Source organism: Telopea speciosissima, chromosome 5 (genome assembly GCF_018873765.1).
Source record: "Telopea speciosissima isolate NSW1024214 ecotype Mountain lineage chromosome 5, Tspe_v1, whole genome shotgun sequence".
Taxonomy (NCBI): Eukaryota; Viridiplantae; Streptophyta; class Magnoliopsida; order Proteales; family Proteaceae; genus Telopea; species Telopea speciosissima.
This window is the reverse complement of record NC_057920.1, coordinates 62891633-62906144: the sequence shown is the minus strand read 5'-3', so window position 1 is coordinate 62906144 and position 14512 is coordinate 62891633. Positions and strand designations below refer to the sequence as shown.

General features: G+C 47.0%; 1 protein-coding gene across 1 annotated transcript; it reads right to left on the bottom strand.

Moving 5' to 3' along the window:
• Positions 1-13469: 13469 nt before the first annotated feature.
• On the bottom strand, positions 13470-13898 carry LOC122663233 (dirigent protein 21-like). Its single transcript, XM_043858924.1, has one exon. The coding sequence runs from the start codon at positions 13896-13898 to the stop codon at positions 13470-13472; it is 429 nt and encodes a 142-aa protein (XP_043714859.1).
• Positions 13899-14512: the final 614 nt, after the last annotated feature.

Sequence of the window (14512 nt, the reverse complement as noted above, 5' to 3'; positions counted from 1 at the left end):
GGACGGGCAATTGCCGAAGGAACTGAAGATTTCTAATGCCCGAAAGTCTAGATTGCATTATTTGTCTAGAATAAAGTTCAAATTACTGATTCCAATCTTGTAGATCATGTGAACAAGTACTTCCTAAAACTCCAATTAATAATATTATATTATAAAGAGCATCTCGACATCGACCCTCCCTCCCTTCTCTCTTACCCGTGGAATTAGGGGATGCATTATTTGTCTAGATTAAAGTTTAAATTACAGATTCGAATCTTGTAGATCATGTCAACAACCATTTCCTAAAACTCCAACTAATTATATTATTGTTTACCAAAAAAAAAAAAAACTAATTATATTATTGAAAAAATTACTCCCTCCCTCCACACGATTATGCCCTGGTGACAAGCCCTTCCCCGCATATTGAGTAATAGTTCTCTCCTCCCCGAAATCAAAAGATTCTATCAACCGTATCTATTCCGTGAAAAATTGCTGTTAAGTGTTAGAAATGCAATGAAAAGTACAATAATTCCCTGATGAGATAAGAGCCATGATTTAGGTTTAAAATTTGAAGTCAAGCTTGGACGGGCAATTGCCGAAGGAACAAGATTTCTAATGCCCGAAAGTCTAGATTGCATTATTTGTCTAGAATAAAGTTCAAATTACTGATTCCAATCTTGTAGATCATGTGAACAAGTACTTCCTAAAACTCCAATTAATAATATTATATTATAAAGAGCATCTCTGACATCGACCCTCCCTCCCTTCTCTCTTACCCGTGGAATTAGGAGATGCATTATTTATCTAGATTAAATTTTAAATTGTAGATTCGAATCTTGTAGATCATGTCAACAACCACTTCCTAAAACTCCAACTAAATATATTATTGAATAAATTACTCCCTCCCTGCACACGATTATGCCCTGCTGACAAGCCCTTCCCCTGCATATTGAGTAATAGTTCTCTCCTCCCCTGAAATCAAAAGATTCTATCAACCGTATCTATTCTGTGAAAAATTACTGTTAAGTGTTAGAAATGCAATGAAAAGTACAATAATTCCCTGATGAGATAAGAGCCATGATTTAGGTTTAAAGTTTGAAGTTGAAGCTTGGACGGGCAATTGCCGAAGGAACTGAAGATTTCTAATGCCCGAAAGTCTAGATTGCATTATTTGTCTAGAATAAAGTTCAAATTACTGATTCCAATCTTGTAGATCATGTCAACAAGTACTGCCTAAAACTCCAATTAATTATATTATATTATAAAGAGCATCTCTGACATCGACCCTCCCTCCCTTCTCTCTTACCCGTGGAATTAGGAGATGCATTATTTGTCTAGATTAAAGTTTAAATTGCAGATTCGAATCTTGTAGATCATGTCAACAACCACTTCCTAAAACTCCAACTAATTATATTATTGAATAAATTACTCCCTCCCTCCACACGATTATGCCCTAGTGACAAGCCCTTCCCCTGCATATTGAGTAATAGTTCTCTCCTCCCCTGAAATCAAAAGATTCTATCAACCATATCTATTCTGTGAAAAATTGCTGTTAAGTGTTAGAAATGCAATGAAAAGTACAATAATTCCCTCATCTCTAACCTCATACCCATCGTTCTTCTTTCTTTCTTTTTTTCTTTCTTCTTCTTCTTCTTCCTGCAACCACCTTTGAGTGACCAAACATCGCCGCCCTCACCACCGGTATCGCCCTTGCTGACATTAGAGCATTCTCGGCAAATGACGACCTACTGGAGCGATCCAAATGCAGGCCATCATTTTTGGTAAAAACAACCTGAACAATCCCTTTGTTCCTCTATCAACCTGATTTTAAACCCCAAAACCACCATGAACGTCGACAAAATTGGCTACTACTGGATGCAGAAAATGCCACAACGACCCTCCTAAGATCATCCTGAATGTTGGAATCGTTTCAAAAAATTCTCCGCCAAAACAACCGGTGACCCAAAAAAAACTAATATGTATGCCAAATGGAAGACATTTAGCACATCATCATCTTTTAGTCTGTTAAGTTTTTCCCTATTAGGAACACAAAACTTCAAAAACTGAATGAAATTCATCTCAACTGTCCAAAATAGAAGGATGATAATGTTAAATGGGTCATAAAACAGAGAGACTGAGAACTTTTTTTTTTTTTTTTTTTTTTTCCGATAAGTAACTCAGAACTTGACATAGGGATAATTATTTAAGGGTAGGGCTTTCCATCAAGCAGTTGTTTTGACCAGACGATTCCTATGCATTACACAGAAAAAAGCAGAATATATATCAAGGAAGTATCACACCACAAGAGCACACAGAGGGAATTCAATATAACGACGTGTAAAAACAATTCTTGACAGAATGGGGGAGGGGGGGGAGAGAGACAGAACTGCAATCTTGAGCTTAATATATTACATTTCTGCTTACCTTCCATTATTCAAGAGGGAAGCCGGGGAAGAAGCTGACATGTTTAACTTGGAATAATCAGTGGTGTAGTTATTCGAAGAACATTGGGTATGACTTGTATCATATTCTGTAGAACCATTGGAGGAAACAGTCTCCCTACAATATGGGAGAATGGGCAGTGGAGCATCGAACTTGAGAATAATAACTTGCACAATTGAAGGTCGGGGATTGTAGTATGGTTGAGATAGATGGGGACAGATCTACACATTCCATGGGGTGTGGGAATTGCCACTGGCATGTAGGATGCATACCCATGGAGGGTGTGAGTCTATCTCCACCCATCCCCACGTGGGGACGGGATCCAAACTCCATTTCATGCTACATATATACCAACTGGTGAATTCTACAAAGTTCACCTACCATGACGAACGTTAGCATTTTCTTTCCAAAATAACAATCAATCTACTTCTTAAATATACTTAAGATCTTTAAATATTTTTTGGTGAAAAGATCGTTAAATGATTTCTACTATAATTTCAAACTTACACCGTATAATTCACATACAAATGTCATATACTCACAGATAATTCAAAGGTTTGGGTTTTTTCGGGATTCGGCATGGGCTAGTTGCGGGCTATCCAATGCATCAATGAAAGCCCACCCAATCTAACTCAACTTTGATTTTCAACCCAATATTAACTCTGCCTTTCTTTGAGTCCAAAAAAAATAGTGCTTTAAAGTACTTCATGTCCTTAATAAAATTTTTGGGAGAAAAAACACTAATTGGTGCTGTGTGGGGATGTGTATCTGCACCTAGACACAACCGGGCACAAAAAGACTGCTGACTCCCCTTGGAAAGGTGGTGTTGCGGGTGAAAACCTCCGGTGCGCGGTCCGCCCACGGATGAGCCTGTAAAAACCGAGTTAGCGCAAGAGAGCCGGTGTGGCTCCGGCCTAGGACTCTCCGACGCTCAAGTCAGGTCTCCAATGCAACAGCGTAACAGCTAGTGAAAAGCCAGATGAGGAATAGTGCTCCATATCTGGATATTTATAAAGTGTGGATGAGGTGAGGCGGTTGGGAGAGTCCCAGTATGGTAGGAGTTCTTCTCTTGGAAGGCTCTCTTGCGTAGAGTGGAGTGGAGAGTCATTTTCAAGGTCGGACTCTAGTTGAGGTAGGAGTCGATACTTGGCGTGATTTCGTATCGCATTGGGATCGTGGCTCGATCCTTATCCCGTGATTCCTGGGACGTGGCTCCGTGATCCCCGGTGGGGCGTTATGGTAGCTTCTATGGTAAAGAGCTCGGCCTCAGAGGTCGGCTTTGTAGCTCGACCTCGGCCTCGACCTCAGCCAGGGTTGACCTGTGTGAGCTCGGCCACACTAGGGGACTTAGACTTTGGTCAACCTGCGTAGGCTCGGCTAAGGAGGTCGGCCACCACACAGCTCGGCCGCGTCCTCGGCGGGGAGCATGCTCGGCCAGGTGTTTGGGCCACGAAGGGGGACGGACCAAGACCGGTGATGCCCAGGTCAAGCCCGGCTCACCTCGGCTCAATTTGGTTCATGGGCATTCACCTCGGCTCGGCCACGTGGACACTTCTGGTTGGTGAGGTGATTCCCTGCCTTATCACAGGCCCCCCCACTCATCAGGGGTCAGCTCGGCCCTGGTGAGTGAAGTCTTTTGGTCAGTTTCCAGCGGTCTGAGCTGATCTCATCTAGCTGGTGACTTGACATTGTACGATCTGACGGTTGGGGGTTAGGGCCACGTCAACCTATCATTATGGCAGGCTCAGGAATTCGAATCATCCCTTGATCTGGACCGTTGAATCTTGTTGAATTCTTCTCAGCCGTTGGATCCCCTCTGCTCAGAGGCCATAAATAGGCGACTCCTCCTTCGCCATTCATCACTATTTCAAGTTCTAGACAGCTCGGCTAGCTCAGTTCTCTCTGCTTCCAAGTGTCCGATGTTTTCCAGCTCGTGCTCGTCTCACCCCTTCGCGCATGTTCAGCTCGTCGTCAGCTCTCCTTCAACTAGTAAGTCCTCTCCGCCTAGTATGTCAGCCAGTAATAGTCGCGTGGGCGCAAGTCCGAGCCGAGGGCTCCCTGCTCGTTCTTCTACCATCGACCTGTTGGGCTTGACTTTGGACGAGCCCGGCGTAGTAGAATTTTGTCAGGTCGAAGTAGCTGAGCCTCCTCTTCCCTCGGAGTCCGGCCTTGAGGCCCAACCACTTCTGGAAGACTGAGCTAGGAGCTCGGGATCATCCTCAATCGATGACGAGGAGTCCCACTCGGACAGTTCATCCCTGGGCGGGGTCGCCTCGGTTAGTTTGCTGTCCCCAGCTGTCAGTTCCGGTCGACCATCACATAGGTGGTTGTGTGGTCGAGTAGCCTGCATAAGCGTAATGCCTTAGCTTAGTTTTAGACTTTGTTTAGCTCGACCATGGAGAGTTTTGCTCTTGTTGGTTTAGACGTCGGCCAGTTTTTGTAGGCTGGTCTTATGACTTGATTGTCGATCTATAAGGGTCGGTCTTTGAGGTCAGCCAGGTCTATGAGGACCAGTCTTACGACTTGGTTGCCGACCTATGAGGGTCGGTCTTTGAGGTCGGCTAGGTCTATGAGGACCGGTCTTATGACTTGGTTGTTGACCTATGAGGGTCGGTCTTTGAGGTCGGCCAGGTCTATGAGGACCGGTCTTATGACTTGGTTGCCGACCTATGAGGGTGGGCCTTTGAGGTCGGCCAGGTCTATAAGGACCGGTCTTACGACTTGGTCGCTCGATGGGTTGCAAGTGTGCTAAGCAAGTGGAAAAAAGACTTTATTTCATTGAATCAAGAATGTCGAGGCCGAAGCCGAATACATAAATGTTTATCATGAGCTGTGCCGAGAAGAATACTTAAGAGAATTACTAAATAAATTTCTTCAAATTTTTTGAGTTCCAAGGCCTCGGTACCTTCTTGCCCCTGGAGTCTGCAAGCGATGCGTCCTTGGGCAAATTTGCTTGGAGACTATGTATGGGCCTTCCCAGTTTGGTGCTAACTTCCCTTGCTGACGTGGTTGTGATGCGCTGAGCTTTCTGAGGACGAGGCCACCTTGGCGAAAGTGGCGCTCTTTCACCCTTGAGTCATAGTACTTTGCCGTCCTCTATTGATATGCGGTGTTTCGGAGTAGGGCATTTTTCCTAACCTCATCAAGAAAGTCAAGGTTGGCTCTCAGCCCATCTTCGTAGGTCTTCTCGTTAAAATTGAGCACTCGGTATGATGATGCCATGACCTCGACCGGGGCGAGGGCCTCGATCCCATATGCTAGTCGAAAAGGGCTCTCTCCGGTAGGTGTTCTTACAGTCGTCCTATATGCCCATAGGACACTTGGGAGCTCTTCCACCCATCTTCCTTTCGCCTCATCCAATCTTCTCTTGATTCCGGTGAGTAGTGTTCGGTTGGACATTTCTACTTGTCCATTGGCTTGTGGATGAGCTACTGAGATTGGTCGGAAGTCAATGTAGAAGGACTTGCAGAACTCTCGAAATGTTAGATTATTGAATTGCGCGCCATTATTCGTGATGAGCACTTTTGGTAGTCCGAACAGGTAGATGACCTTATCCCGGAAGAACTTCTCCATGTTCTTCTCGGTGATGGTTGCAAAGGGCTCAGCCTCGACCCACTTGGTGAAGTAATCGATTGCCACGACCACATATTTTTGGTTCTTCGATGCCATGGTGAAGTCCCCGAGAATGTCCATCCCCCACATAGCAAAGGGAATCGGACTCGTTACAGACGTCAATTTTGTTGCAGGTCAGCTCGGCATTGGTGCGAAGAGCTGACACTTCTCGCATGTCTTCATATATTTCATGGCCTCTTCTTGCATTCTCAGCCAATAAAACCCTTGTCAAAGTATTTTGTATGCCGGTGCTTGGCCACCCATGTGGCTTCCGCATATTCCTTCATGTACCTTAGCCAAGGCGTACTCTGCTCCTTTCTGTCAGAGACAACGGAGGAGGGGTGCCGAGATCGCTTTTTTATAGAGCACTCCATCGATCATAGTGTACTTGGCAGCTCGGATCTTGACCTTTCTTGCTTCGTCTCGATTCTCTGGGAGCTGGTCATTCTCCAAGTAGTTGACTATGGGGTCCATCCAGGTCGGCCTGTCCTCTTCAATGTGCTTAACGCTTTCTTCTTACAAGGATGGCTTCTCTAGGATTTCTATGTACACTGATCGGGTCAGATTTGGGAGGTCAACCTCAGCCAACTTTGACAGTGAGTCTGCCGCAGTGTTATCCTTTTACGATACTCGGGTCATTTAAAAGTGCTCAATCTCGGAGATCAGAGCTCGTACTCGGCTCAAATAGGATATTATTCTTTCATCTTTCACCTCGTAATCTCCATTGACCTGGTTGACCACGAGTTGGGAGTCCCCCCGTACCTTCAGTCGTTTAACACCAATGGCCTTGCTAACTCGAAGTTCGGCAAGGAGGGCTTCATATTCGGCCTCATTGTTCGAGGTAGGGAACTAGAACCTGAGGGCATATTGAATCCAAAACCCCTCGGGGCTTACTAAGATCAGCCCAGCTCCGCTTCCTCCGAAGTTGCTTGAGCCGTCCAGATTCATGGTCCAGGTTGGGTCGGCCGTAGCCTCGGTATCAGCTCCCTCCATCGTCTTCTCTTCTTCAACTTCATGGTCGGGTGTTGTGTACTCAGCGACGAAGTCAGCCAGCACTTGCCCCTTGATCGCGGTCCTTGGATGATAGCTTATATCGTACTCACTTAGCTCAATCGCCCAGGTGATGAGTCGCCCCTACACGTCAGGCTTGTGCAATATCTTCTTGAGGGGCTGATCGATCAGCACCGCGATTGGATGAGCTTAAAAGTAAGGCCTTAGTTTCTTACAGCGGTGACCAAGGTGAACGCCACCTTCTCGTCTCAGCATCGACGAGGACATGGTTGATGTAATAGATGGGCTTTTGAGCTCAACTCTCTTCCCTAACCAACACCGTGCTGACCGCCATTGGGGTAGCGGCTAAGTAAACTTGAAGCTCTTCCTTTGGCTCGGGTCGGCTGAGGAGAGGTGGGTTCTCCAAGTATTTCTTCAACTCTTCGAAAGCTTATTGACATTCGTCCGACCAAACAAAGTCCTTCGGGTTCCGGATGCTTTTGAGGGCCTTAAAGAATGGCAGGCACTTGTTGTCCGATCTCGACATGAATCGTGCCAGCGCCGCCACTCGTCTGTTTAGTCTTTACACTTCTCAGATTGTTCTTGGAGGGATCATCTCTTGGATGGCCTTGATTTTTGCCAGATTCGCCTTGATGCCTCTCACAGAGACCATGAAGCCAAGGAACCTTCCCGAGGTTACGCCGAATGCACACTTGGCGGGGTTCAACTTTATTTGGTTCTTCCTTAGCACCCCGAAGGCCTCTTCCAGGTCGGCCAAGTGGTGCTCAGCCTTCAAGCTCTTCACTAACATGTCATCCACGTAGACTTTCATATTCCTCCCGATCTGCTCACGAAATATGTAGTTCACGAGCCACTGGTTTGTGGCTTTGGCATTCTTCAATCCGAACGGCATGACCTTGTAGAAGAAATTTTCTTGGTCAGTTCAAAATGCCATGTACGACTCGTCCTCCTCATGCATCATGATTTGGTTGTAGCCGGAGTATGCGTCCATGAATCTCAGCATATTGTGTCCGACCATGGCGTCGATCAAGAGGTCGATCCGAGGTAGAGGGTACTCATCTTTCAGACAAGCCTTGTTGAGGTCGGTATAGTTGACGCACATTCTCCACTTACCGTTTGGCTTGAGGACCATAACGACATTAGCCAACCAGGTCAAGAATTTTTCCTCCTGGATGAACCCTGATCGGCGGAGCTTCTCCACCTCTTCCTTGATGGCAGCTTGGCGATCAAGTGCATAGTTTCTTCTTTTTTGTTGAACCGGCTTTCGGTTCGGATCTATATGTAGTCGATGCTCAGCTATATGCTGGGGTATACCGGGCATGTCGGCGGCCGACCAAGCAAAGATGTTGGCATTTTCCTTCAAGATTCAAGCTGTACTACCCTTGTCGGGTCTTCTTTGCTGAGGGAGAATGGGGTCAGGTCTTCCATAGGTCGTCCTCTTCTTTCAGTGAGCTCATCTCGCTGGTCTTCCGGGGAGTGTTCGATACACATGGCCATTCCTCGGACATTCCCTTTGTTTTGCTTGACGAATGTGGCGTAGCATTCCCGGGCCTTCTTCTAGTCACCTCGGATTTCGTCTACGCCATTCTCGGTCGGTAACTTCATCTTCAAATGCATCGGCTAGATGATGGCTTGGAGGGCGGTCAATGACGGGCGGCAGAGAATGGCATTGAAGGCTACCACCGACCGCACTACCATGAACTTGACTTGGATCGTCGTTTGACATGGAGCTTGCCCGAACATGACCAGTAGGTCAATGGAGCCCTTGATGGTGGCGGTGGCTCCCAAGAACCCATGGAGTACGGTGCCTTTTGGCTTGAGCGCATCGTCGTCGAAGCCAAACTCTCGATACGCGTCGAGGGACATGAGGTCCACGGATGCGCCTGTGTCGACCAATACCCGATGAATGGGTCTTCTTGCAATTTTGACCTGCACCACCAAAGCATCATCGTGAGGTAAACTTATACCTTCTAGGTCAGCCTCGATGAAGGAGATCGTCACCTCGGGCTTGAGCTTCTTGCTGGGCATTTTGGCGACTCCAACGAATCGTGCATTTGCTTTAGCCTTCTTAGTAGACTCTTGTCCGGGCCCTCCAAGGATTGTGTATATGGGAGCTCCTTTGTCGCTGCTCAGCCCGACCTCCTCGTCTTTTGTATCAGCTCGGGCTTTGCCTTCTTCTCGATCAGGTCGGCGACCCTCTGACCTCAGCTCGGTCTTCCTCTGGTCGCAGTCGTTGCTTTGGCGACCACTTCATTCTTCTCGATCTCCCTTGATGTACTTCTTCAGGTGTCCGGCCTTGATCAACTCTTCAATTTCTCGCTTTAGCTGATAACAATCTTCGGTGTCGTGGTTGTTGTCCTTATGGAACAAGCAATACTTGTTTGGGTTATGGGATGAGCCGGCTTGCATTGGGCGAGGTCGACGGATGTACCCATCGTCTTGAATTTGCATCAAGATCTCTTTTTATGACGTATTCAATGGAGTGTAGTCGGGACTTCGAGATTGGTCCGACCTCTCAGCTCGACGGTCAGTCCGAGTCCTCTTCTCATCCTTTCGGTCACCAGTGGATGACCTCTTCTTCTCACCTTTGCTTTCATTCCCCTTGTGAACTCGTTGCACCGATCAAGGAGCTCGACCATACTTTTGGTCGGCTTTTGGGCCAAGTCCTTGATCAGGTCTTTATGTGTGAGTCCATCGCTCATCGCAATGTGAGCCGTGGCTTCATCTAAGTCTCTGACATCTAAGGACTCCTTATTGAATCGGGAGACGAATGACCGAATTGACTCGTCCGACCTTTGCTTCATACTCATGAGGTTTACCGTCGTCTTCTTATGCTTCATACTGCTCTGAAAGCGCGTGACGAAGGCTCAGTAGATTTGACCAAAACTAGTGATGGAGTTCGGCGGCAGCCATGAGAACCAAGAGGTCGCCACACCCTTAAGGGAGGAAGGGAACGCTCGGCAGGAAACAATCTCGATCCCACCGTACATGGTCATCATCGCGTTGAAGTAGTTGATGTGGTCGGTCGGGTCGGTAGTCCCATCGTACCGATCAAAAGGAGGGGGCTTGAACCCTATTGGCAGAGGTGCCGTAATGATCTCGGGTGGATAGGGATGACGTCCGACTAGTGAGTAAGCGTCCGGGTTGGCTTGTTTCTTCAATCCTTCTACTTGCTCGGCCAGCTCCCTTAGCTTTTTTTTCCATTTGAGACTCTGGAGCTTGACCATTTTGTGCCTTAGCTCAAATGAGGTCTTGAGCTTTTTCCTGCTGAGGTCGGCCGTTCTGGTCGGCCAACTGATCCTGGTGAGGTCGGCCTACCTGAACCTCTCATTCGTGTGGATGAGATCAACCATTTTGGTCAGCTTGGCCAACATCACCTCTTCTCGTGCGCCTGTTATCTTCGTGGTCAGACTCTTGTGGACTCCTTCGTCCACTTCTTCGGCCAAGTGGACTTCATCTCTTGGAGCTATGGCGAGAATTCTCTTCTTCCCTTGTAGCACGTCGCCCTCAGGGCTCTTCACGCTGGTCCTGGTGTCTCCTCAATCGTCCAAAAAAAACCGATCTCCTCGCGATCGACCCTGTCGGTTTGATATCCTCTACCGCCCTCGGGGTTCGATGAGGTCCTTGCCCATCTCGTCAATTATCCCCGCTAAGACGTGGAGGGGGAGTTCTTCGGCCCTGGGGATGGGACGACGTAGCTCGGCTCAGCTCGACCCTCTGCAGACCACCATGCTATCGTTGATCTTCTACGACACGCGCGGGCGCCAGCGGAGGCGCCACTGGTGGCTGACCCATCTGCCCACCCTGAGCCATCTGAGTCATGAAGGTTCGCAACATCTCGTTGGTTTGAAGCATCTGCAGTTGCAACTCCATGACCTGTCGATTATTCACCGGCCCTTCAGGATCCAAACTGTTCGGAAATGGTGGTGGCGACGGTAAGGTCAGCCCATCTGTGTTAGTCTCAACCTGGGCCCGCCCTTCTGGTGGTGGGATCGGATTTATCGTGGCTCCCATGCTCTGCTGGGTTATTCCCCCTCACGGGGGTCTTTCGATTGCGCCTTGTCGCGTCGCCTCAAGTGGTGGCGAGCGTCTCGCCTGCCTGTCAGGTTGGTAGAAACAACGATGTCTTGCTGACGTCGTTCCCACAAACGGCACCAAATCTGTTGCGGGTGAAAACCTTTGGTGCTCAGTCCGCCCACGGATGAGCCTGTAAAAACTGAGTTAGCGCAAGAGAGATGGTGTGGCTCCAGCCTAGGACTCTCCGACGCTCAAGTCAGGTCTCCAATGCAACATCCTAACAGCTAGTGAAAAGCCAGATGAGGAATAGTGCTCCATACCTGGATATTTATAGAGTGTGGATGAGGTGAGGCGGTTGGGAGAGTCCTAGTATGGCAGGAGTTCTTCTCTTGGAAGGCTCTCTCGCGTAGAGCGGAGTGGAGAGTCATTTTCAAGGTCGGACTCTCGTTAAGGTAGAGTCCATACTTGGCATGATTTTGTATCGCGTTGGGATCGTGGCTCGATCCTTATCCCGTGATTCCCGGGACGTGCTGGCGTGGTTCGCGATCCCCGGTGGGGCATTATGGTAGCTTCTGTGGCAGAGAGCTCGGCCTCAGAGGTCGGCTTCGTAGCTCGGCCTCAACCTCGATCTCGGCCAGGGTTGACCTGTGTGAGCTCAACCACACCAGGGGACTTAGACTTTGGTCAACCTGCGTAGGCTCGGCTAAGGAGGTTGGTCACCACACAGCCAGGCCGCATCCTTGGTGGGGCGCGTGCTCGGCCAGGTGTTTGGGCCACGAAGGGGGATGAACCAAGATCGGTGATGCCCAGGTCAAGCCCGGCTCACCTCGGCTCGGTTTGGTTCATGGTCATCCACCTCGGCTCTGCCACGTGGACACTTCTGGTTGGTGAGGTGATTTCCTGCCTTATCAGGTTGAAAGGTCCAGGGGTGTTCATGTAACTTTTTTCTGATTCGAGCTGCTTGTTCAATTAATTGGATTCTTTTCTATAAAGGTTTCCTCAGAAGTGAATTAAAAAGGTGGAGGTGTGAAGGTTGGAGATCATCTCGATCTCGTTATGGAACTCAGGGTCCCTGCTATGACATATTGCAAGAAGTACTAAAAGCAAGAAATACAATGAGACCTGAAAGAGAATGAAATTAAACTTTGAAGATTGGAAATGGCAGTTCCTTGATGATGAGGTATGAGCCATGATTTTGTTTAAAGGCTTAAAGCTGAAGCTTGAATGGGCAAGTGCCAACGAAATTTAAGATTTCTAATGCCTGTCAGTGCTTATAAACATGCCATAATGGATATATATATTTGAGTAAACATCTAGTAGACCCCCTAAAGGTTGTTCACCTATCTTGTAGCCCCCCTGTTTATTAAAACCTTACTTACGGACCCGTAAGACGGAAGGAATATCCATTCCGTTAAGGTGAACCTATTAAGTGATGATGTCAGCAGACCCTAAATTCATAAAAGGCCAAAATACCCTTATGGTGATAAGAGTTTACCATAATACCCTTATGGATAAATTAGATTTTGGAACAAAAGTAGAGTTTGAGAGTGTTTGGGACAGTAGCAGAGGCCGAAAAAGAGGGCGGCGATGCATGATGTCGGGAGCGGTGGTTGCAGATGAGGTGTTAAAAAATCTAGAACATCTTCGACCTCTGCAAATTGCCACGTTCTTCTCCGGCGTCTGCAAATCACAAAAACAAAGAGGGAGACTGAGACGGTGAAGCTTGTCTCCCTAAGCCAGGGGACCATCATAGAACAACATCCATAGCCACTTCTCATTTTTTCTTTAACCCTCGCCATGACCACTAAGCTCTGCCATCCCTATTTTCTCTGGTGAAACCCTCTCCATTTCCCATTTAACCAAACCTGAAATCACCTTCAACCCATCACGTTCCTTCCTCATTTTCTCCCTACGATAATTGCACCCTATCTCCATCAACATCTCAACCTAAACCCACCGACAGAAACCGTTTCCATCTCTCAAATCCCTAACTATTTTCATAGCCGAATACCCCTCCGACTCTTGTTCTCCCACTTCTTATTTTATTTTGGTCACTAAACCCTATTAAAAATGAGTATCCCAAAATGGATTCATTCCTTGTAATTTCTGTCGTAATACAATGGTACATATATACAAGTTGAATGACTAAAATAATGAGGATGGAGACAATGGGAGATGGGAAATAATGGAAGACAATGAGGAAGAAGATAATGGGAGATGGGTGAATGACTAAAATAATGAAGATGGGATAGTGGGAGATGAGAGATATGATATCCGGTAAGAACACCCAATGGCCATGATTGAACTCTCCAAACCCAAGTCCTCTCTGATTCTGCCATCTCTGAAACCAATCTCACCATGCCATCTCTCCTTTACTCTCTCTTTGATACAATCGATTTCTCTCAGTTTCAATTCTCTCTTCTCCATGGCCCAAAGTCACTCTGTGATGCAGATGCATAGACCCCTTGAACTCTTCCGTCGAGCTTCGACATAACCTCTGGCCTCTCCGTTAATGGATCGTCGATCATTCTCATCATACCAAACCCTGTTGGTGATGTCTTTGTAGATGCTACTTCAGCAACATTAATGGCAGTTGAGTTATCACCACTAACAATGTCATGGAAGTAGAAGTCAATCCCTAACGATTTCCATAGCCGACGGAGGTTACGGGGCAGGGAAGAAGAGAGATTGAAGTTGGGAGAAATCGATTTGCAGAGCTCTTTCACAGAGAGGGAGGAAGATTGCCAAAAATGGTTGCAAAGCTTGTGATTTTGGGCCGATTGTAGATCCATGGAGAGGCGAGGAAGAAGACGATGAGATTCGGTTTCAAAAGGCATCTTTTTCACTTAAGGTTTTGTTTTGATTTGGAAGATGGACAAAGACTATTTTGGTCTTTTACATTGTAAAACTAACACCTAACTAACATCGCGAGGTTTATGGCTCTGTAAGTAAGGTTTTAATAAACAGGGGGGCTAAAAGACAAACCTTAGGGGGTCTGCTAGATGTTTACTCTATATTTTTTAATCCCTTGGATCTTTTTTAATTCCTGTAGAATTGTGATCCAATCAAGTCCATATACACCTTATCTTCACCATTGCAGCGACCATGACTTTGATTGTGTCCATCGACGGCTTTTAGAAGCATCCATTACTCTTCCATTTTGAGAAATGGAGAGCAGTCCACACGTTAATGGCGAAATGTCGAGATTGGATCATCTGCATGTACGTGCAGCTGCCCAAACATGTGAGAGGCAACCATTTGCCCTTTTTGTATTTATAAATATTTCTTTCCACCACTTAAATGGTAATAATAGAACAAGTGGTTGCCTCTAACATGTATATTGGCATTGCTACGGCCTCCATGCTGGTGCAAGTGTTAAAACCCTGCACCAAACAACAATCTAGGGGTGAAACAGGGTCGGGTTGGGCCGGATTTTTGAAACCCCTTGCCC